The sequence below is a fragment of the Salmo salar genome, chromosome 07, assembly GCF_965601325.2.
Source record: "Salmo salar chromosome 07, fSalSal1, whole genome shotgun sequence".
Taxonomy (NCBI): Eukaryota; Metazoa; Chordata; class Actinopteri; order Salmoniformes; family Salmonidae; genus Salmo; species Salmo salar.
Genome location: NC_138297.1, coordinates 26,232,501 through 26,257,074, shown reverse-complemented (window position 1 = coordinate 26,257,074; position 24,574 = coordinate 26,232,501). Strand labels below are relative to the sequence as shown.

Genomic DNA, 24,574 nt, shown 5'->3' with positions numbered 1-24,574 from the left:
TTCCGTGGCCTCCAACTGCTCTTAAATGCAAGTGAAACTAAATGCATGCTCTTCAACCGATTGCTGCCCGCACCTGCCCACCCGTCCAGCATCACTACTCTGGACGGTTCTGACTTAGAATATGTGGACAACTACAAATACCTAGGTGTCTGGTTAGACTGTAAACTCTCCTTCCAGACTCACATTAAGCATCTCCAATCCAAAATTAAATCTAGAATCGGCTTCCTAAGAAAAAGCATCCTTCACTCATGCTGCCAAACATACCCTTGTAAAACTGACTATCCTACAGATCCTTGACTTTGGCAATGTAATTTACAAAATAGCCTCCAACACTCTACTCAGCAAATTGGATGTAGTCTATCCCAGTGCCATCCGTTTTGTCACCAAAGCCCCATATACTACCCACCACTGTGACCTGTATGTTCTCGTTGGCTGGCCCTCGCTTCATATTCGTCGCCAAACCCACTGGCTCCAGGTCATCTATTAGTCTTTGCTAGGTAAAGCCCCGCCTTATCTCAGCTTACTGGTCACCATAGCAGCACCCACCCGTAGCAGCACGCGCTCCAGCAGGTATATTTCATTGGTCACCCCCAAAGCCAATTCCTCCTTTGGCCACCTTTCCTTCCAGTTCTCTGCTGCCAATGACTGGAACTAATTGCAAAAATCACTGAAGCTGGACACTCATATCTCCCTCACTAACATTAAGCATCAGCTGTCAGAGCAGCTCACAGATCATTGCACCTGTACATAGCCCATCTGTAAATAGCCCATCCAACTACCTCATCACCTCATCTCCATATTGTTATTTATTTTTTTGCTCCTTTGCACCACAGTATCCCTACTTACACATTCATCTTCTGCACATCTATCACTCCAGTGTTTAAATGCTGAATTGTAATTACTTCGCCAATACGGCCTATTTATTGCCTTACCTCCCTAATCTTACCTCATTTGCACACAGTGTATATAGATGTTTTTTATATTGTATTATTTATTAACTGTATGTTTGTTTATTCCATGTGTAACTCTGTGTTGTTGTTTGGGACGCACTGCTTTGCTTTATCTTGGCCAGGTCGCAGTTGTAAATGAGAACTTGTTCTCAACTGGCCTATCTGGTTAAATAAAGGTGAAATTAAACAATAAAAAAAAATATATATATTTTTTATTATGAACAAAAAAAATACTAAAATAGAAATATACAAACAAGAGTGCATAAACCTAACAGACAGGGTATTACATATCGAGATACATTTTCAATTTGTCAAAAAGTTTTATGGTGTGTATTTCTTTTTTGTTTTTACATTTACTTATAATTTCAAAATAATATTTCAATAATATCTTGAATAATGTGAAGAGGGGTTTGTTCTCAGCCCACTTCATTTCCATCTTACAGATGTGTGAAGCCTATCTCAGAGAGGTAAAGAAACAGTTGTAGACGCTGTGTCCGTATAAATATGAACATTAATTTATCATAATATATTAAAAAAAACACCCCAGGATAGTGTAAATTATCAAAAAGAACTACAAGAACAAGTTAGGCAGACAATTCAGTAGTCATTTGATTTCAATCCACGTTGTCTCAGTCCATTGACGAAATGCATCAAATGCACGTTACCTTGCAGATTACAAAACGTACTAATGCAAAGAATGTTACATTGTATTCTCGGATGAAAGGCCGTCTGCTATAATACAATTCCACTGTGGTATACCCAATCTGAGGGATCGCCTCACTAGCCTAATCAATTCTGACACCTGGTGGTGAAACATGATAACAAAAATTCATCCAAAACTGTCGATATTAACACCATTGAAACGAATTCGTGAACAGAGGAACAAGTTACATTTCATGTTAAATCTGAGAAAATGATTTGTATACTGGTTTGGTTCTTTAACATTGGAGTTTGTTTGGGGCGTTGTGACAGCCGAAGCCTGTCTGAGCTTCTAGCCCCACCCCCTCTCCTGTTCCAAGTAAACAATACGGAAGTTGCCCAGAACTCTGCCTATCAACAAGAAAGACGACAGAAAGGGTAAGGTTGTTAACTTCGTTGTTACAGGCATTTATATACAGAATTTATCGCCGTTTTTAATTAATCTGTACATCAGAGTGTTTGTATGTATATACTCATGCTTTTATATCGCGTGGCACGTTTAGGAAAACGTAACGAAAGGAAGAGGGAAGTTAGTCAGAGCTATCGTTAGCATTAGCCACAACAAGGCGAGAGAGTGAAGCAGGGGTGTATTCATTACGTTCTATAATGTAAAACGTTTACAGTTTAAGAACCAAACTGAGCAAACGAAACGGGGCGGGACCTAGTTGAATTTGTCCAATAGAATCTCTCGTAAACTGTGTCTGTACAAAACGTTTTGCAACAGAATTGGTGTGATGAATCCCTTCCTCGTCAAGGAAGTTTGCGGGGGCAGGCATTCAGAAGGTCTAGAAGGAATGTACATGATTTCACATAATCTAGAATTAAATTGACACAGAAAAACGTGATATTGAAAAGCATTTTTATGTTTAGGATTAGCTTGCTGGTAAATCATACAGCATAAGGTTAGCTAGCTGCGTCATTTAGTTAGCCAACGTTACTGGCAAGGCAGGACATGGCTGTGTATAATACTTAAGAGTCACGATCTGTGTCGTTTAAGATGAACATGGCGTTATTTATTTATATTACAGAATATTGGATGACTGTCATTCATATTCCATTCACCCAGCTCAATGTAACATCGATAGGTTAAGGCTACTAAGTCACATGATACTCAAAATGTCCCAGTACCTTTTCCCGTCATGAGGTTGCTACAACCTAGCCTAAGAATGAAAGTTTACAACGTAGTCGAGAGAATTGAGTAATCACGGTGACAGACCATGAAAGTAATCAAGAGAGAGTTTACAACAGGTCGAGAGAATTGAGTAATCAAGGTGACAGACCATGACGCATGAAATATCGATTTACACAATCTTGCCTGCATCTAGATGATCTAGGGCGGCTATACCCAAACTGGGGTACGCCAAATAAAAATATGATTCACATTTTCAAACAGTCCATTTAGATTTGCCAACTGGGCTATACATTTGGGTGATGTTTATTTTTCAATTTTTTTTAACCTTTACTTAACTAGGCAAGTCAGTTACGAACAATGTATTATTTACAATGACGGCCAAACCCGGACGACGCTGGGCCAATTGTGCGCCGCGATATGAGATTCCCAATCACGGCCGGATGTTATTCAGCCTGATTTCGAACCAGGGACTGACTCTTGCGCTGAGATGCAGTGCCTTAGACTGCTGCGCCACTCGGGAGCCCTAATACAGGTAGCCTAGTCAAATAATCAACATCCAATCACATTAACCGTTAATCTCTCGCGGGAATTCCGCTAATGGTCCGTATGTAGCCAAAGGTAGCTGCTGGTCATTCCGTCTGCTCGAAAATTGATAAATGGTTAAAGAAATGTAAAGTAATATGCGCAAATATGATGAGAACTACATTGATTTGGGGTTCACTTATATTGGGAGTTGTGTCTTTCCTCAGCTACAGTGAGTACTTTTGCACATATAACAATCTCACAACTCAATGAAACCTTCACTCTTGCACAGACATTTAGAAATGAAACATGCCCATTTGAAAAATAAGCCACAGGAGTTTTTGGAGCGAGAAAAACTATGCCTTTCGACTAGTTAGACAGGTATAAAAGCAACAGATACCCAGTTTTGAATCAGTTACTGCTTCACATACAAGCCAGTGAATTCTATGTGTTACAGCTGGATGAGTCAACAGATGTGGCGGGCCTGGCACAGCTCCTGGTATATGTCAGTTACGTTTATGGGGGGTCAATTAAGGAAGACATCCTCTTCTGCAATCCACTGGAAAACAGGAGAGGATATTTTTAAAGTAGTGGACTGCTTTGTGACACCAAATGGACTTTGGTGGTCAAGATGTGTTGGTATCTGTACTGATGGTGCAAAAGCCATGACAGGGAGACAACGCACGTGCAAGCAGTTGCTCCCGACGCCACTTGGGTACACTGCAGCATCCACCGAGAGGCTCTTGCTGCCAAGAGAATGCCTGACCGCTTGAAAGACGTTTTGGATACTACAGTGAAAATGGTTAACTTTGTTAAAGCAAGGCCCCTGAACTCTCGTGTATTTTCTGCATTATGCAATGATATGGGCAGCGACCATGTAACACTTTTACAACATACAGAAGGCTGGTTATCAAGGGGCAAAGTATTGGCACATTTCTTTGAATTGAGAGATGAGATTAAAGTTTTCTTTACTGACCATAATTTTCACTTGTCTGACCGCTTGCATGATGACGAGTTTCTCACATGACTGGCCTATCTGGGTGATGTTTTTCTCGCCTGAATGATCTGAATCTAGGATTACAGGGACTCTCCGCAACACGTCTTTCCATCATTGTATGATTTTTTTTTGTGTACAAATGAACTTAAGCTTACCTACATTGTCAAATGTGATATTGTGAAGCAGCTGAGTGACCTGGGTGCGCAATTACGCAGGTATTTTCCCAAAACAGATGACTCAAACAACTGGATTCGTAATCCTTTTCATGCCCTGCCTCCAGTCAACTTACTGAATTCTGAACAAGAGCCTCATCAAAATTGCAGCAAGTGCTTATGTGAAAATTGAATTTAATCAGAATCCACTGCCAGATTTCTGGATAGGGCTGCGCTCAGAGTATCCTGCCTTGGCAAATTGTGCTGTTAAGACACTGATGCCCTTTGCAACCACGTACCTATGTGAGGGTGGATTCTCAGCCCTCACTAGCATGAAAAACTAAATGCAGGCACAGACTGTGTAGGGAAAATGATTTTAACACTGAGACTCTCCAATACAACCCAACATTGCAGAGTTATGTGTATCCTTTCAAGCACACCCTTCTCATTAACCTGTGGTGATTTATTCACAAAGGTTTTATATGTAAGATGGCTAAATAAAGAGCAAAATTATTGATTATTAATATAATATTATTTGTGCCCTGGTCCTAATAAAAGCTCTTTGTGACTTCCCACAAGCTGGGTTGTGACACAAACCCACATTAATTCTTACATTTATTAAACATATCGTGTGTGTGTGGCAAAAATACAACATTTGAGTGACCTGACCCTGGTGCTAGAGGGGGTACACAGCTGGAGGTTGAATGTTTGAAGGGGTACGGGACTATAAAAAGTTTGTGTACCACTGATCTAGGGTGTAATTATTAATCCAACAGTTGCAAATGAGAGTTTCTATTGGACAATTTCAGGTATGTTTATCACCGTTCCATTTTAAGACATATTTTAACAGAATCGGCGCAATTAATTCACCCCTGATCACATGCAAACACAGTTCACTTTCATAGCAGCCACTTACAAACAACTCGTTGTGTATATATATATATATATATATATATATATATATATATATATATATATATATATAATTTCTTCTCGCATCTATCTATGCACTCTCCTCTCACCGTTTCACTTCGCTTGTGGAGTTCAGTGCACAACACATCAGCTGTCTGTGACAAGGCAAAAAACCTATCCAAGCTATATCATAACCGCTACACACAGCCTACATCATTGTCACGTCATAGTCAAGATGGCTACTAGAACTAATGCGTTAGTAAACCTGTTACAATCATGCAGTACAGTGAGCAGCAAGCAGTTTAGCAGTTACACCGGTGGGCCCCGGTGGCAAAAATTAATACAAATAAAAGCTTACCTTGCCTTGGAAGAGTGCCAGTGTTAGATAGCCAGCTAGCTAACATAGCATCCCTCTCTGTTTAAGCCGGGTGTTTGAGTAGGCTAAACTAGCTAGCTGCATTCAACGCTAACAAAGTGAAAAAATGTATACTACGAAATTTACAGTTGAAGTCGGAAGTTTACATACACCTTAGCCAAATACATTTAAACTCAGTTTTTCACAGTTCCTGACATTTAATCCTAGTAAAAATTCCCACTCTTAGGTCAGTTAGGATCACCACTTTTTATTTTAAGAATGTGAAATGTCAGAATAATAGTAGAGAATGATTTATTTCAGCTTTTATTTCTTTCATCAAATCCCAGTGGGTCAGAAGTTTACGTACACTCAATTAGTATTTGGTAGCATTGCCTTTAAATTGTTTAACTTGGGTCAAACGTTTTGGGTTGCCTTCCACAAGCTTCCCACAATAAGTTGGGTGAATTTTGTCCCATTCCTCCTGACAGAGCTGGTGTAACTGAGTCAGGTTTGTAGGCCTCCTTGTTCGCACACACTTTTTCACTTCTGCCCACAGATTTTCTATAGGATTGAGGTCAGGGCTTTATGATGGCCACTCTAATACCTTGACTTTGTTGTCCTTAAGCCATTTTGCCACAACTTTGGAAGTATGCTTGGGTCATTGTCCATTTGGAAGACCCATTTGCGACCAAGCTTTAACTTCCTGACTGATACCTTGATGTTGCTTCAGTATATCCACACAATTTTCCTACCTCATGATGCCATCTATTTTGTGAAGTGCACCAGTCCCTCCTGCAGCAAAGCACCCCCACAACACGATGCTGCCACCCCCGTGCTTCACGGTTGCATGGTGTTCTTCAGCTTGCAAGCTTCCCCCTTTTTCCTCCAAACATAACGATGGTGATTATGGCCAAATGGTTATATTTTTGTTTCATTTCTCCAAATAGTACTTTCTTTGTCCCCATGTGCAGTTGCAAACCATAGTCAGGCTTTTTTATGGCGGTTTTGGAGCAGTGGCTTCTTCCTTGCTGAGCGGCCTTTCAGGTTATGTCGCTATAGGACTCGTTTTACTGTGGATATAGATACTTTTGTATGGATACTTTTGTATCTGTTTCCTCCAGCATCTTCACAAGGTCCTTTGCTGCTGTTCTGGGATTGATTTGCACTTTTCACACCAAAGTAGGTTCATATCTAGGAGACAGAACGTGTCTCCTTCCTGAGCGGTATGACGGCTGCGTGGTCCCACGGTGTTTATACTTGCGTACTATTGTACAGATGAACATGGTACCTTCAGGCGTTTGGAAATTGCTCCCAAGGATGAACCAGGCTTGTGGAGGTCTACAATTTCTTTTCTGAGGTTTTGGCTGATTTCTTTAGATTTTCTCATGATGTCAAGAAAAGAGGCACTGAGTTTGAAGGTAGGCCTTGAAATACAGGTACACCTCCAATAGACTAATTGACATAATTTGAGTCAATCAGAAGCTTCTAAAGCCATGACATAATTTTCTGGAATTTTCCAAGCTGTTTAAAGGCACAGTCAACTTAGTGTATGTAAACTTCCAACTTCCAGCTAGCTCCCTCTCTTGCTTCTCCTTCATTTTGAAAAAAATTTCTTCATAACTTTTCAAGTATTGTCTTCTCTCTGAGTCACCTACTCACCACATTTTATGCACTGCAGTGCTAGCTAGTTGTAGCTAATGCTTTCAGTACTAGTCATTCTCTGATCCTTTGTTTGGGTGGACAACCTGTTAGTTCTTGCTGCAAGAGCTCTGATAGGTTGGAGGATGTCCTCCATAAGTTGGTCATAATTACTGTGTAAGTCTATGGAAGGGGGTAAGAACCATGAGCCTCCTAGGTTTTGTATTGAAGTCCATGTACCCAGAGGACAGATGCTAGCTGTCCTCCAGCAATACCATGGCGCTACCCTACAGAGTGCTGCTGAGTCTAGTGTAGACCTTCATTACAAAACAGGGTGTTTTAAATAATGTTCAATGTTATGGTTTTCTATTTTTTATCAAGAACCCAATGTTTACATCAGTGGAGGCTCCTCAGAGGAGCAAAGGCAGGACCATCCTCAAAGAATTTCAGAAAAATAAAAACATTAAACTTTAGATAAAACTATACTAAATATATTCATATGTCACCAAATAATTGATTAAGCGTTCAACTTCAGATGTCTGGCTGTCATAAGTAAAGGCTTAAGCAAGTTCTGTAGCAATGTTTCTGTCATTCCCTGTTCCTCTAAAAATATACCCTGGTCCCAGATATTTTTGTGCTGTCTTGCCATTTTTTGGTGTATCAATGGCCATAGGACTTGGCAAGACAGCACAAACAGATCTGCGACCGGGGAAGTCAAAATAGCAATTTTTGCTGACTAGGTTTGGCCTTTTTATTTTCTCAGGTGAAGTCTTCCTGAACGAGACATTAGCGATGATGGGGCCACTCAGCAAGGCGGACTGAGGGGGATCTGCCTAGATGTTTTTCCCGTTCTAGTTTCCTTTCTTTTCACCATTTTTGCTCTTTCATGAGCACCCGCATTTCAGAGGAGCACCATCATTTCAGAGGAGCACCATCGTCAGAATGACTGTCTCTTTCAACCTTTGTGTCATCAACATTTTGTTTGTAACTGGTGGGTTTTACTTTAAATGTGACCTATCTATCTGCCTGTTTGTCTGTCGGTCGATATGTCAGGTGGTAAAGAACAATACTTAAGGCCAGGGCTCTCCAACCCTGTTCCTGGAGAGCTACCGTACTGTAAGTTTTCGCTCCAACCCTGATCTAGCACCCCTGATTGTAATAATTAGCTGGTTGATAAGCTGAATCAGGTTAGTTACATCTGGGGTTGAAACAAAAACCTACAGGAGGGTAGCTCTCCAGGAACAGGGGTGGCGAGCCCTGCTTTAGGCCAACAAGTATTGTAAACATTGTATTTTGTAAGCAGTATCTAGTGTCAAATGTACCGTGTGCAAATACTAGTCAGATCTTTAGTAATTCCCGATTCAGACCTCTAACTCTGTTTTTTGCCTGTTGATTCACAGCCTACAGCAGCCTGGAGCTGGTCTCCAGTACTGGTAAGAGCGCTACCCCTCCCCCCTCCCTCTCTCTTGCTAATGTCTCTATTCATGTTATCAAAGGGACCCATCTGCCTCTCACCAGTTTTACACAATACTCATAGTTCTGTGATCAACATGGGTAGGCGTGGGAGTCTCAGCTGTAATTGACAATCAGCGGTGGCACCTCCGGTTCTTTTACATGATTTTGCACTCCAATGTTTCAGGCTGTATATATCAATTAATAGTGTATTACAGCCTGATTTTAATCAGACCAGGAATACCGTAGCAAAATGTTTTGCGACAGGAAAACGAATATATGTGTTCTTAGGTCGCCCCTCCCAGTCTAATATACTGTAGGTTTCTTCTCTCTCCCAGCTCATTGTGGACGATCTCCCCAAGTCCTAGAGGCTGCGAGAGGAGAGATCAGAAGCTTTGTGCACCACAGCTCGTCCTACCGCCTTCGGCCCTTCTACTGTAGTTGGATTATCAAGGCACATGTAGGAGAGCCTGTTATTCTCAGGTAATGTCTCCCCACTCGCTGTCTTTACCGCTCTCTTAGGGCCTTATTTGGTGGGTCAGGGTGCATCAACGTTTGTCCCCAAACAACTTCTAGTCTTTAACCCTCTTGGCACTAGTGCACATCTGAAGGATTTAGGTAGGTGTAAGCAATTGGAGGAAGAGTCTGTCCAGCCTATCAGTGGACAAGGTGGAGCTACTACCATGTTCTTTAAATATACTTATCCAATACTTCCAGATCTACATGAAGTGCCCGGGGGGTACGGTGTAGGGGTTGCGTCCGGACTGGACTTTAGAAATGTCACATCGTGTAAAGGAAAATGGCTTCATAGCCAAATAATGTCGTTTTTGATTGTTTGCTTACTTCTTTGTTATATCTCTTTTTCCCGTCGCTCTTTCAGTTTCTCCCAGTTTTCCACACGGTGTAAGAAGGAATGGGTCTCGGTGACATCATCGGCTGGCAAGCCCATTACCCTCTGTGGTTCCGACCTGCCAAAACCCATGGAGTTGATGGGGGGAAACATTACAGTGACGCACCACTTCCTGCCACACTTATTGCCTGTGTCTGCGTTCCGCCTGGGCTATGTCAGAGGTATGGTGCTGTGATGTTAGGCTATATCACTTGTTAATCATGACCTAGTAGACTCGTTATAACTCTCTTTGAGTACCAGGAAACTCAATATAGCTAATAGAAATATCAGCTCTTCTCCCTCTCTCCCCCTTTCCCTGCCACTCCTCTCTCTCTAGACTCCGGTGACTGTACGGGTGTGGACTTTGAGTGTTTGGGCGGGCGCTGCCTGCCCCTGTCGTGGCGTTGTAACGGCCGGGTGGAGTGCCTGGGTGAAGGGGTGGGCCTGGGCATAGACGAGCAAGACTGTGATGGAGCGATGAAGATCCTGAACCTGGATCCTGAGCATGGCAAAACAGTGGTGGCCATCGCCACGCCAGAGTCCTACAGGGCGCGGGAGACAGGAAGAGAGAAGAACAGGGGGAGTAACAGCAGAGGGAGGGATTGGGAAACAGTAGGGAAGGCACCGGGCGAGCTGGAGAAAGAGGAGGAGGAGACAGAGAAGCAAGTAGACGAGGATGGGGACCACACCAAGGAAAAGGAGCCAGCCAATCCTATATATGACTTCTGGCAGTTCCAGCCTCGTGGACTCCCCAGCCACCAGCCTCACAGAGCCCACCCCAGTGTGACCCGGGCCCCCATTGAGTGGCCCTGCGGGGGCCTGCTCCAGACCTTCTATGGGACGTTCGCCCCTCCTTCCATCAGGGGCCCCCCTCTGTACTGTGTGTGGACCCTGGACCCCCAGGGCTCTAGGCCTCTGAAGCTGGACCTGCGGCTGCTGGAGCTGGGGCCTGGAGACACGGTCACCATCACTGACAGACAGCAGGGCACCGGGGAACTCCTCAAAGCTGTGAGTGTGCCTGGGGTGTGTTTGTGTCTTAGAGTTAGGTAAAGTGGCCCCATATAAACTGATACGGGGTCAGATATTATTGAATTACTCTCGGATTGGAAGTAGGCTAGTCTTATTGTTGATCTGTGGTGAAAGCCAACTTCTACCTCTAGAGTTTGTCACAAGACTGTTCAGTTCAATTACCCAAGTTAATTTACTCATTCTAATCATTTCACCGTCTTCCCTTTCCCTTTGTGACAGATCACCAGCGCGTCCAATTACAAGGCCCTCCGGGTCGAGTCCCTGACCGGCCTCCTCTCCCTGACCTATCGTACGCTCCCCGGCTCTGAGGGGCTGGGCTTCAACGCCACCTACCGTGTCGGGGGCTACTGCCCCCCCTGGGAAGGTAAATGTGGGGGTGCCGCGGGAGGCTGCTACACCCAGGAACAGAAGTGTGACGGGCACTGGGACTGTCCCGAGACGGGACGTGACGAAGCAGGGTGCAGGGGATGTCCCCGGGACCAGTTTGCCTGTGGAGTGGCTGGGCAGAGGGCGCTGCTGGCGGGGCATAGCTTCCTAGGGCGTCCGGTGTGTTTCCCTGCCAAGGAGAGGTGTAATTACCAGCTGTACTGTTCTGATGGGAGCGATGAGAGGGACTGTTCTATATGTCAACCTGGGACCTTCCACTGCGACAGTGACAGGTAGAGGAGTGTGTGTGTTTTTGGGGGGGGGGGGGGGGGGGGGGGTCATTTTTCTGCCAATGAAATCCATATATTTGAGATTCTTCAAAGCATCAGATGACCTGGCCTCCACAATCACCTGACCTCACCCAAGTTGAGATGGTTTGGGATGAGTTGGACCGCAGAGTGAAGGAAAAGCAGCCAACAAGTGCTCAGCATATGTGGGAACTCCTTCAAGACTGTTGGAAAAGCATTCCAGGTGAAGCTGGTTGAGAGAATGCCAAGAGTGTGCAAAGCTGTCATCAAGGAGAAAGGGTGGCTACTTTGAAGAATCTCAAATGTAAAATAGATTTTGATTTGTTAAACACTTTTTTTGGTTACTACATGATTCTATATATATATATATATTATATATATATATATATATATACAAAAAATACTTTTTATATATATATATATATATCTTTGAGAACTAACAATCATCAAAATAAAATAGACAGTGAAAGAGAATTGAAAGTTCTAAAAGCAAGAATTTAGCAGTATTGATTTGATTTGGTTTGAGCAAAATAACACTGTGTTGGCCATGGCAAATTTCTCTTAACTCCATGGATAAATGTGTAGAATTGCAGGACGTTGGCTTAAAAATGTCTACACTGCCAAGATGGGGGGTCTAAAAAAAATTATCTCAAATTCACAGGAACAACCGCGCCCATTGTCACGCCCACTACCATGCCCACTACCACCTAAGCCCCCTTTTGATCCAGAAAAAAACTTAGTGTGTGTGTGCATGCGTTTAATGTTTGTTTGTGAGCTTTGATATGTGTGTTAGTGTAGTTTCGATGTGACATGCGTGTGGTGTGTTTCGGTGTGTGTGTGTATACGTCACCTGAACTGTTTCTCTGCCCCAGGTGTGTGTTTGAGAGCTGGCGCTGTGACGGCCAGCTGGACTGTAAGGACGGGACAGACGAGCTGAACTGCACCGTGACCCTGCCTCCCAAGGTCATCACCTGCGGGGGCCTCCTCCAGACCTTCTATGGGACGTTCGCCCCTCCTTCCATCAGGGGCCCCCCTCTGTTCTGTGTGTGGACCCTGGACCCCCAGGACTCTAGGCCTCTGAAGCTGGACCTGCGGCTGCTGGAGCTGGGGCCTGGAGACACGGTCACCATCACTGACAGACAGCAGGGCACCGGGGAACTTATCAAAACTGTGAGTGTGGGGGGGAGGGGGGTGTGTAATAGGGTTTTGTAGACGTTGCCCCTAATAAACTGAAACGAAGTCAGATATTTATAATTTCTTTCAGAGAGTAGAGTGGTCTGATCCTAGATCTGTGGTTAAAGCCAACTTTTGTACCTCGGAAATCACTGGGAAAGTTAAGTTACCCTTTCCCTCCCTTTCCCTCTGTGACAGATCACTAATGCGTCCAATTACAAGGCCATCCAGGTCGAGTCCCGCACCGGCCTCCTCTCCCTGACCTATCGTACGCTCCCCGGCTCTGAGGGGCTGGGCTTCAACGCCACCTACCGTGTCGGGGGCTACTGCCCCCCCTGGGAAGGTAAATGTGGGGGTGCCGCGGGAGGCTGCTACACCCAGGAACAGAAGTGTGACGGGCACTGGGACTGTCCCGAGACGGGACGTGACGAAGCAGGGTGCAGGGGATGTCCCCGGGACCAGTTTGCCTGTGGAGTGGCTGGGCAGAGGGCGCTGCTGGCGGGGCATAGCTTCCTAGGGCGTCCGGTGTGTTTCCCTGCCAAGGAGAGGTGTAATTACCAGCTGTACTGTTCTGATGGGAGCGATGAGAGGGACTGTTCTATATGTCAACCTGGGACCTTCCACTGCGACAGTGACAGGTAGAGGAGGATGTGTGAGGGTGCGTGCGTGGTGTGTTTTTGATGTGTGTAAGTGTATACGCCATCTTGACCGTTTTGTCTCTTCCCCAGGTGTGTGTTTGAGAGCTGGCGCTGTGACGGCCAGGTGGACTGTAAGGACGGGACAGACGAGCTGAACTGCACCGTGACCCTGCCTCGGAAGGTCATCACCGCGGCAACCGTTGGCAGCCTGGTCTGCGGGCTGTTGCTGGTCATCGCTATGGGTTGCACCTGCAAGCTCTACTCACTGCGCACTCGAGAATACAGGTATCCCTCATGCACCTCACACGTCAGGTTTACTACATGTTGATACTTCATCACCCACAAACGCCTCCCTTGATCTGTGTCCAAATTGTCTTATTGGACCAGACCCCCATATGTTTCTGTCTGTCTTCCTCCTGCAGTATGTTTGCTCCAATCAGCCGCCAAGAGGCGGCGCTGATCCAGCAGCAGGCTCCTCCCTCCTACGGTCAGCTGATTGCCCAGGGCGTCATCCCTCCAGTGGAGGACTTCCCCACAGAGAACCCCAACGAGGTGAGAGCCTAGTAACAGGTCTAGGATCAGCTAACAGTGTCCCCCGATCCTAACCCTAAGTGACCTTAGATCAGGAACTAACGGCAACTTTGTCCCACTGTGCTCTGATTGGAGCACAATTAATTGAAGGCCTCAAATAACAGATTACTTGAGATTTCCTTTCTCTGGTTTCCTTCCTTTACAACGGGAATCCTTCACTAACCTCGTTTATTTGAAATCTCCTCAGTAGGACCGTCGGTCCTCTGACTCCTCATGACTAGCCTTGTATATCTGACCTGTCAGGGGCACTGAGGGTTCAGCTTCACTGGTTGACTCATTATCATCAGCCTGCGTTATGAGAGTAGCAGCAGGAGCACGGTCTCATAGATGGAGTTATACCAGGGCCTGTAGGAGTGCTGATCTAGGATCGGTTTAGCTTTTTAGATCGTAATGAGTAATATTATACGGACAGGGGAGACCTGATCCTAGAGTTGTCTGATTAGCTGCTGCAGACAGCTGGAGGAGGTAAAGAGGACTAACTAAAACAATGTGTTTCACTGTGTTGTAGCTTAATTTAATGGGGATCTTACGCAAATCCTAAACTTAAATGATAATGTTAAACCTGTTAGGGACAGACGTTCCGCTAGCGGAACGCCTCACCAATATCCAATGGTAGAGCGTGGCGCGAAATACAAATACCTTAAAAATGCTATAACTTCAATTTCTCAAACATATGACTATTCTACACCATTTTAAAGACAAGACTCTCGTTAATCTAACCACATTGTCCGATTTCAAAAAGGCTTTACAGCGAAAGCAAAACATTAGATTATGTCAGGAGAGTACCCTGCAAAAAATAAATCACACAGCCATTTTCAAAGCAAGCATATATGTCACAAAAACCAAAACCACAGCTAAATGCAGCACTAACCTTTGATCTTCATCAGATGACACTCCTAGGACATGATGTTATACAATACATGCATGTTTTGTTCAATCAAGTTCAGAATTAAATCAAAAAACAGCTTTTTACATTAGCATGTGATGTTCAGAACTAGCATACCCACCGCAGACTTACGGTGAATTTACTAAATTACTCACGATAAACGTTTACAAAAAACATGACAATTATTTTAAGAATTATAGATACAGAATTCCTTTATGCAATCGCGGTGTCAGATTTTAAAATAGCTTTTCGGCGAAAGCACATTTTGCAATATTCTGAGAAGATAGCTCGGCCATCACAAGCTAGCTAATTTGACACCCACCAAGTTTGGTGCTCACCAAACTCAGATTTACTATAAGAAAAATTGGATTACCTTTGCTGTTCTTCGTCAGAATGCACTCCCAGGACTTCTACTTCAACAACAAATGTTGTTTTGGTTCGAAATAATCCATAGTTATATCCAAATAGCTCCGTTTTGTTCGTGCATTCATGTCAGTATCCGAAGGGTGACGCGCGGGCGCATTTCGTGACAAAGAATTTCAAAATATTCCATTACCGTACTTCGAAGCATGTCAAACGCTGTTTAAAATCAATTTTTATGCGATTTTTCTCGTAAAATAGCGATAATATTCCAACCGGGCGACGTTATATTCATTCATAGACTGAAAGAAAAACATGGAGTCGTCTCATGCACTCCACTGTCATTGTTCCCTGCCTGACCACTCACAAAAACTCCTGCTTTTTTTCGCCCAGAGACCGCAGAGACGTCATTCCGCTTTCTGGCGCCTTCTGAGAGCCAATGGAAGCCTTAGAAAATGTTACGTTACAGCAGAGATGCTGTATTTTTGATAGAGATGCCCTAGAAGGACAACAAATTGTCAGACAGGGCACTTCCTGTATGGAATCTTCTCAGGTCTTGGCCTGCCATATGAGTTCTGTTATACTCACAGACACCATTCAAACAGTTTTAGAAACTTTAGAGTGTTTTCTATCCAAATCTACTAATTATATGCATATTCTAGTTTCTGGGCAGGAGTAGTAACCAGATTAAATCGGGTACGTTTTTTATCCGGCCGTGAAAATACTGCCCCCTATCCCAAACAGGTTAAGAAATAAGCGTATTTGTATAGCACGTTTTCAAATTCAACAAATGAAATCTCAAGGTTTTAATATTTTTCTTGTTCTGTGTCTGTCTCTCTGTCTCTGTGTTTCTCTTTCTCTCTCTCCCCCATCAGTCTTCCTCTCTTACTCTGAGAGGTATCCTCCAGCTCCTCAGACAGGACACCGCCAACACTCAACGTCGCCGTCGCCGGCCCCGATTCGTCCGCCGGGCTGTCCGTCGCATGCGGAGGTGGGGCTTAATCCCTAGACCCGCCTCCAGGCCCTCCCAGCCTTCCAGTTCTGCCCCCCAGCAGACAGATCCCACCTCTACTGGTGTAGAGCCCAGTCAATCAACTCCCGCAACTTCCTCATTGGCTGTGGAAGCCGTCAATCTGCCATTGCCACAGAAACTAGGCTTGCTCCCTCAGACGGTGCAGCACCCACCAATACCGCCGCCTCCCGCCTCCCTCCCTCCACCCCTCGTCTCTATCCCAGCCACCCCCCAGAGCTTCCCTGTGGCTGCCCCTCCCACCTCCAGTAGCCCCTCCCTAGCCTCGCTCTTCCACTCTCTGGGGCGCGGTATCTCTCGCTTCCGCGCCTCCCCGTTCTCCTCCCCCCCCACCAACTCCCTGCCCCTCTCCACATCCCCCTCTTTCTCCTCCTCTTCGGAGGATGAGGTGCTGCTTATCCCCCTCTCGGAGGACATGACCTCGGAGGATGACGTCCCCCTGCTAACCCTTGACCCCTGACCTTATCCAAACCCCACTGCCACCCCCCCCCCCCCCCCTCCCTAAATTATGTGCACAGTGCTCGCGCACAGGAGCACCTCAAGGCTCTCCCCCTCTCTGTGCTGATGTAGTGCCTTTTGAATTACATTGGGTTGGTTTTGACTGACTGTAGAAATCTAGTATTCAATGCTTTTATGTTATTGAGCGTGGGACCTCCTTGAGAAAGTGTGTACGTGTGCCTGCCTCCGCGTGCGTGTAGTCATGAATGTGTGTAGTCTGAAAGTGGTGAACTTTGCACAGAGAATCTTCCTCCCGAATCCTCATGCTCTAATATATCAGCTACTGTCAAATGAGTGGTTTTGTTTTTAACACATGAACGAGCTTGTCTTTGTGACTTGTGTGTGTGACTACGTCATGTGTGTTTTAGTATTTATGAGGGTGAGTATAGGGCGGCAGTGTAAGGCTATGGAAGATGTTCTAATATTAAGTGCCTTGTTTAGAAGCTTCTTGAATATGATGAATTTGAATGATTACACACACTTACTGCATGCATATTGTCACAAATAGGCTATATATATATATAATATATATATATATATATATATATATATATATATATATATACACACAAAAGTATGTGGACACCCCTTCAAATTAGTGGACTCTGCTGTTTCAGCCACACCCATTGCTTACCGGTGTATAAAATCGAGCACACAGCCATGCAGTCTCCAGTAGAATGGCCTTACTGAAGAGCTCAGTGACTTTCAACGTGGCACCGTCATAGGATGCCACCTTTCCAACGAGTCAGTTTGTCAAATTTCTGCCCTGCTAGAGCTGCCGCGGTCAACTGTAAGTGCTGTTATTGTGAAGTGGAAACGTCCAGGAGCGTCAGCTGCGAAGTGGTAGGCCATACCGAGTGCTGAAGCGCGTAGCGCTTGATAATCGGTTGCAACACTCACTACCGAGTTCCAAACTGCCTCTGGAAGCAACGTCAGTCAGCACAATAACTGTTCTTCGGGAGCTTCATGAAATGGGTTTCCATGGCAGAGCAGACGAGTTGGCTGGACTGATGTAAAGCTCGCCACCATTGGACTCTGGAGCAGTGGAAACGCGTTTTCTGGAGTGATGAATCACGCTTCACCATCAGGTAGTCCGACGGGAAAGATGCCAGGAGAACGCTACCTGCCCCAATGCATAGTGTCAACTGTAAAGTTTGGTGGAGGAATAATGGCCTGGGGCAGCTTTTCATGGTTCGGGCTTGGCTCCTTAGTTTCAGTGAAGGTAAATCTTAATGCTACAGCATACAATGACATTGTAGACAATTTTGTTCTCCCAACTTTGTGGCAACAGTTTGGGAAAGGCCCTTTCCAGTTTCAGCATGACAATGCCCCCGTGCACAAAGGGAGGTCCGTACTGAAATTGTTTGTCGAGATCGGTGTGGAAGAACTTGACTGGCCTGCACAGTCCTGACCTCAACCCCATCGAACACCTTTGGGATGAATTGGAACGCAGACTGTGAGCCAGGCCTAATCGCCCAACATCAGTGCCCGACCTCATTAATGCTCTCGTGGCTGAATGGAAGCAAGTCCCCTCAGCAATGTTCCAACATCTAGTGTAAAGCCTTCCCAGAAGAGTGGAGGCTGTTATAGCAGCAAAGGGGGGGGACCAACTCCATGTTAATGTCCATAATTATGGAATGAGATGTTCAACGATCAGGTGTCCACATACTTTTGGTCATGTTGTGTGTGTGTGTGTGTGTGTGTGTGTATACACAAAAAGACACACCTACCTTCTCACAGACAGACTGTTTTATATTGCTTTTATAATTGATAAATTCCATGCAGTTCTGCAAACTGGCAATAATTTTGGGGACCCTCCTTGTTAGTGTATATATGGCATAACTTGTGTGTGTAATGTATGCACTTAAATGTGATGTATGAATGTTTATAATGTAATTCTCTAGTACACATTGTGTCTAGACTCACAAGACAATCTCTCTCAGTGCCTGAGGTTGGGTTAGACTTGTGCAGTGCACGCAGAACGACGAGGCCCCCAGGGGCAACAGGCACAACAGCCTTGACTTGAAGTCTCACCCCTTTGTGAATCGAACCCACTCTACCACACTTTGACACGATGAACAAATAGCGAATTAAGCGACTTTTCAGTGTGCCATTTTGTATATCATATTATTTTGTTTTTTCGCTTTTGTCCTCCAGAAATGTACTTTCAATTTTATTTTCTTATTGTTCTGTTTACCTGGTTGTACTGAATGTATTCAGTTATACATGGAGTGGCTGGATGATTGCAATCTAATAATAAGATTGTAGAGTGATTTAAAAAATAATAATAGGGTCTATTTCACTGTACATAGGCAAAGATATGAACGAATCCACAGAGATTAAACAATTTGCACTTTTATTTGGACTCTTAACTCTTTTGTGTGTGTGGGTGGAAGAAGTGAAAGTGCAATGTTAGGAAAAGTAAAGAAGTGGTACGTTTTTAGATAAGGAGGTGGTCTATAAGCCATTGTCCTCTGTCTTCTGGGAATGTATCAAAGACATGTCACATCAGTCTCTCCAGGGCGCCATGACGACAAAGTACATTTAAATACCTGGGTGTCAATGGTGCAGAGCTGTTTGGTCGCTTGCAACGTGCACCGTTAGGAGAAGAGTGAAGGTGAGTCGGGAGGAAAAGCCGTTCAATTTACAGAAGAATACTGACGAGTATGTTGAGGAATTCCATTTAATTTAGAAAATTCTGCACTCGATTTTTGATGGCGTCGTCGCGAGGCTGGACATTGCGTTCCCAGGTAATTATAACCGATTCATGAAACACCCGATTCAGTGGGGAATTCAAATTGGCTAGATGTTGATTTAAAAAATAGTGACGACTAGAGCGGAGGCTAAAGTGGTCCACTATACAGCACTTTTTGACTAATAGCAAAGGGGAATTGAAAAACGCTGATTTAGTCTTACCCTTTTTCAGGAAGTTGTGTAGAAAAGTTATGGAGACTAATTACGCAGTCTGAAACGGGTTCCTCTAGTGAAAAACAGGTCAGACTCTTGATTAATTCAAGTGTCATTATCTACATCAGTCGATACTTCAGTTGTATATTGGCTCACCATTTATACATGTTTGAGTGAATACAGTAAATGTTACTAAGGCAACTACAGCATTATTGCGCAATAGTGTCCAAGTGGACTGCTGAAATGCGGTAGTTTTCCTAAAATATATTTGGATTTCCCTCTAAAATCACCTCTAATCCCACACTTATTTAAACAATTAATTTAGGATTATCTGGTAGCATGTTAGCTTTGTCCTGCAACTAGCCATTTAAATTACCATTTATATTAACAATTTAGACTTGTACTTTTGTTACAAATAGAAATCTGTAACATTAAAAGTAATTTTTTTTCATATACAGTGGGGGAAAAAAGTATTCGACCCCCTGCTGATTTTGAACGTTTGCCCACTGACAAAGAAAGAATCAGTCTATCATTTTAATGGTAGGTTTATTTGAACAGTGAGAGACAGAATAACAAAAATATCCAGAAAAACACATGTCAGAAATGTTATAAATTGATTTGCAATTTATGAGGGAAATAAGTATTTGACCCCCTCTCAATCAGAAAGATTTCTGTCTCCCAGGTATCTTTTATACAGGTAACGAGCTGAGATTAGGAGCACACTCTTAAAGGGAGTGCTCCTAACCGCAGCTTGTTACCTGTAAAAAAAGACACCTGTCCACAGAAGCAATCAATCAATCAGATTCCAAACTCTCCACCATGGCCAAGACCAAAGAGCTCTCCAAGGATGTCAGGGACAAGATTGTAGACCTACACAAGGCTGGAATGGGCTACAAGACCATCGCCAAGCAGCTTGGTGAGAAGTTGACAACAGTTGGTGCAATTATTCGCAAATGGAAGAAACACAAAATAACTGTCAATCTCCCTCGGCCTGGGGCTCCATGCAAGATCTCACCTCGTGGAGTTGCAATGATCATGAGAACGGTGAGGTATTAGCCCAGAACTACACGGGAGGATCTTGTCAATGATCTCAAGGCAGCTGGGACCATAGTCACCTAGAAAACAATTGGTAACACACTACGCCGTGAAAGACTGAAATCCTGCAGCGCCCGCAAGGTCCCCCTGCTCAAGAATACATATACATGCCCGTCTGAAGTTTGCCAATGAACATCTGAATGACTCAGAGGACAACTGGTGAACGTGTTGTGGTAAGATGAGACCAAAATGGAGCTCTTTGACATCAACTCAACTCGCCGTGTTTGGAGGAGGAGGAATGCTGCCTATGACCACAAGAACACCATCTCCACCGTCAAACATGGAGGTGGAAACATTATGCTTTGGGGGTGTTTTTCTGCTAAGGGGACAGGACAACTTCACCGCATCAAAGGGACGATGGACAGGGCCATGTACCGTCAAATCTTGGGTGAGAACCTCCTTCCCTCAGCCAGGGCATTGAAAATGGGTCGTGGATGGGTATTCCAGCATGACAATGACCCAAAACACACGGCCAAGGCAACAAAGGAGTGGCTCAAGAAGAAGCACATTAAGGTCCTGGAGTGGCCTAGCCAGTTTCCAGACCTTAATCCCATAGAAAATCTGTGGAGGGAGCTGAAGGTTCGAGTTGCCAAATGTCAGCCTCAAAACCATAATGACTTGGAGAAGATCTGCAAAGAGGAGTGGGACAAAATCCGTCCTGAGATGTGTGCAAACCTGGTGGCCAACTACAAGAAACGTCTGACCTCTGTGATTGCCAACAAATGTTTTGCCACCAAGTACTAAGTCATGTTTTGCAGAGGGGTCAAATACTTATTTCCCTCATTAAAATGCTAATCATTTTATAACATTTTTGACGTGTTTTTCTGGATTTTTTTGTTGTTATTCTGTCTCTCACTGTTCAAATAAACCTACTATTAAAATTATAGACTGATCATTTCTTTGTCAGTGGGCAAACGTACAAAATCAGCAGGGGATCAAATCCTTTTTTCCCCCACTGTAGATGGTCATTTAAATGGCTAGTTGCGGGATGAAGCTAGTAGCTGTTAGATCTACTGCTGATGTCATGTCAGTCCAACAGATCCATCTCTGTGATCTCTTCCCCGAGATGAGGCTTCTGTGGAGGGGCGGCTCCTGTGGAAAGGCTATGATTATGCCTTCGCTCCCCTCCCTCAGCTGGCCGTGGGTTTGGATGGTGGTGGTGGTCATATGGCTCCCTGGCGCTCTGGAGAAGTGTATCTTTGACGAGGTTCAGCAGTCGGTCACAGTGGTCACCACACCCACTGATCCAGACGGACTTCACCCTAAGACGACGGCCAGTAGCAACGTTGGGCAACAGACTCCACTTACTGCTTCAGAGGACACAGCTAATTCTTTTCAAATTCCTTCATTTGCGCTTCAACTTTCTTCATCCCAGAGACACCACAGGAAGCGCGTGAGAGAGCTGGCTCCACCCACAAACCAACCACAGCCAATCAGGATCCACACCTGGGTTCCGAGGGATAGCCCCGCCCTGTTTCAGGTGGAAAGCGAGAGACTGGAGCCAGCAGTCAGGGAGGCTGTGGGCATCGTGTCCAACTTGCTGTCAGGTAGGAGAGGAGAGTGTCTGTCTCTGTGTGTTTGAGTGGATCTGTACTGAACAAAAATATAAACGCAACATGGAACAATTTCAAAGATGTATAGTTCATATAAGGAAATCAGTCAATTGAAATAATTAAATTAGGCCCTAATCTATGGATTTCACATGACTGGGAATACAGATATGCATCTGTTGGTCACAGATACCAACAACAACAAAAAGGTAGGGGCGTGGATCAGAAAACCATTCAGTATCTGGTGTTACCACCATTTGCCTCATGCAGCGTGACACATCTCCTTCACATAGAGTTATCGTCGGACAGGGCCACAGTGCCTCCCGACCGCTCCTGTCTCAGCCTCCAGTATTTATGCTGCAATAGTTTATGTGTCGGGGGCTTGGGCCAGTCTGTTATATCTGGAGTATTTCTCCTGTCTCATCTGGTGTCCTGTGTGAATTTGAGTATGCTCCCTCTAATTCTCTCTCTCTCTCTCTCTCTCTCTCTCTCTCTCTCTCTCTCTCTCTCTCTCTCTCTCTCTCTCTCTCTCTCTCTCTCTCTCTCTCTCTTTTCTCTTGGAGGACCTGAGCCTTAGGACCATGCCTCAGGACTACCTGGCCTGATGACTTTTTGCTGTCCCCAGTCCTCCTGGTCATGCTGCTGCTCCAGTTTCAACTGTTCTGTCTGCGACTATGGAACCCTGACCTGTTCACTGGACGTGCTACCTTGTCCCTGACCTGCTGTTTTGGACTCTCTCTCTACCGCACCTGCTGTCTCTAACTCTAAATGATCGGCTATGAAAAGCCAACTGACATTTACTCCTGAGGTGCTGACCTGTTGCACCCTCTACAACCACTGTGATTATTATTATCTGACCCTGCTGGTCATCTATGAACGTTTGAACATCTTGGCCATGTACTGTTATAGTCTCCACCCGGCACAGCCAGAAGAGGACTGGCCACCCCTCATAGCCTGGATCCTCTCTAGGTTACTTCCTAGGTTCCGGCCTTTCTAGAGGGTTTTTCCTATCCACTGTGCTTCTACATCTGCATTGCTTGCTGTTTGGGGTTTTAGGCTGGGTTTCTGTATAGCACTTTGACATCGGCTGATGTAAAAAGGGCTTTATAAATACATTTGATTGATTGATTGATTGATTGTGGCCTGTGGATTGTTGTCCCACTCGTCTTCAATGGCTTTGCGAAGTTGCTGGATATTGGCGGGAACTGGAACACGTCGATCCCAAACATGCTCAATGGGTGACGTCTGGTCAGTATGCAGGCCATGGAAGAACTGGGACATTGTCAGTTTCCAGGAATTGTGTACAGATCCTTGCGACATGGGGCGTGCATTATCATGCTGAAACATGAGGTGATGATAGGGGGATGAATTGAACGACAATGGGCCTCAGGATTTCTTCACGGTATCTCTGTGCATTGAAATTACCATAGATAAAATGCAATTGTGTTCATTGTCCTTAGCTCATGCCTGCCCCATAACCCAACTGCCACCATGGGGCATTCTGTTCACAACGCTGACATCAGCAAACCACTTGCCCACACGATGCCATATACGTGGTCTGCGATTGTGAGGCCGGTTGGACGTACTGCCATATTCTCTAAAACGACAATGGAGGTGGCTTATGGTAGAGGAATGAACATTCAACAGCTCTGGTGGACATTCCTGCAGTCCGCATGACAATTGCATGCTCCCTCAAAACTTGAGACATCTATGGCATTGGGTTGTGTGACAAAACAACACATTTTAGAGTGGCCTTTTATTGTCCCCAGTACAAGGTGCACCTGCGTAATGATCATGCTGTTTAAACAGCTTCCTGATACGCCACACCTGTCAGGTGGATGGATTATCTTGGCAAAGGAGAAATGCTCACTAACAAGGATGTGAACAAAGTTGTGCACAAAATTTGAGAGAAATAAGCTTTTTGTCTGTACGGAAATATGGGATATTTTATTTCAGCTCATGAAACATGGGACCAACACTTTACACGTTGCGTTTATATTTTTGTTCAGTATATCTACTGTGTGTGGATGTTTCTCAGTAGGAACATTATTGTGTGTGGATGTTTGTCAGAAGGAACATTATTGTGTGTGTTTTTGACTGCATGTTTGTGACTTTGGTGTCACGTTTGTGTGTAATAACAATGAAATGTTGTAATCATGTGGGGATAGCTAAGTGTTTCACTGATCATTTAATACCTGCTGTCCCGACAGTAAACAGAGTCCCTGGTCATCTGCTGCTCAGCAGAGACATCAACAAGTACTGCAAGTTCATATGGCGGAACGCCAGCGCTGCCAACTATAACAAGTCTGTGTGCTACAACTGTATACCTAGCTATGTGTGTGTATTTGTCCATTTCTTTACATAGTAAAATACTATCTCTGTTTATACAGTATGTTTCTCTTGTCTGAGACTTTCTGATACAGTATATTCGGATTTTCTACTGTT

At 44.6% G+C, this 24,574-nt stretch overlaps 1 protein-coding gene and 1 long non-coding RNA gene across 3 annotated transcripts in view; both read left to right on the top strand.

Annotated features, from left to right (window-relative positions):
• The first annotated feature begins 1,805 nt into the window (after positions 1–1,805).
• On the top strand, positions 1,806–18,936 carry LOC106608847 (uncharacterized). Of its 2 annotated transcripts, none has more exons than XM_014207020.3 (12): positions 1,806–2,027; positions 8,121–8,348; positions 8,758–8,790; positions 9,148–9,292; positions 9,690–9,880; positions 10,036–10,706; positions 10,947–11,386; positions 12,274–12,571; positions 12,773–13,212; positions 13,303–13,497; positions 13,635–13,764; positions 15,925–18,936. In XM_014207020.3, exons 2-12 carry the CDS (start codon positions 8,300–8,302, stop codon positions 16,537–16,539), a joined length of 3,207 nt encoding a protein of 1,068 aa, XP_014062495.3. In that variant the 5' UTR covers positions 1,806–2,027; positions 8,121–8,299; the 3' UTR covers positions 16,540–18,936. The 2 variants fall into 2 exon arrangements, with proteins under 2 accessions (XP_014062495.3, XP_014062494.3); XM_014207019.3 differs by having other exon boundaries at positions 9,130–9,292.
• Positions 18,937–22,675: 3,739 nt separating this feature from the next.
• LOC145880009 (uncharacterized) overlaps positions 22,676–24,574 on the top strand; it is a 2,263-nt gene continuing 364 nt past the window's right edge. The window contains exon 1 of the long non-coding RNA XR_014392892.1: positions 22,676–24,433. This is a non-coding gene — a long non-coding RNA (uncharacterized LOC145880009). The remainder of the gene's footprint in view (positions 24,434–24,574) is intronic.

Excerpts from the sequence above, each read along its gene's own strand:
- LOC106608847 (XM_014207019.3), top strand. The coding sequence starts at position 8,300 with ATGACTGTCTCTTTCAACCTTTGTGTCATCAACATTTTGTTTGTAACT. Across the intron at positions 9,881-10,035 it reads CCGCCTGGGCTATGTCAGAG|ACTCCGGTGACTGTACGGGT; the intron begins GTATGGTGCTGT and ends CTCTCTCTCTAG. Across the intron at positions 10,707-10,946 it reads CCGGGGAACTCCTCAAAGCT|ATCACCAGCGCGTCCAATTA; the intron begins GTGAGTGTGCCT and ends CCTTTGTGACAG.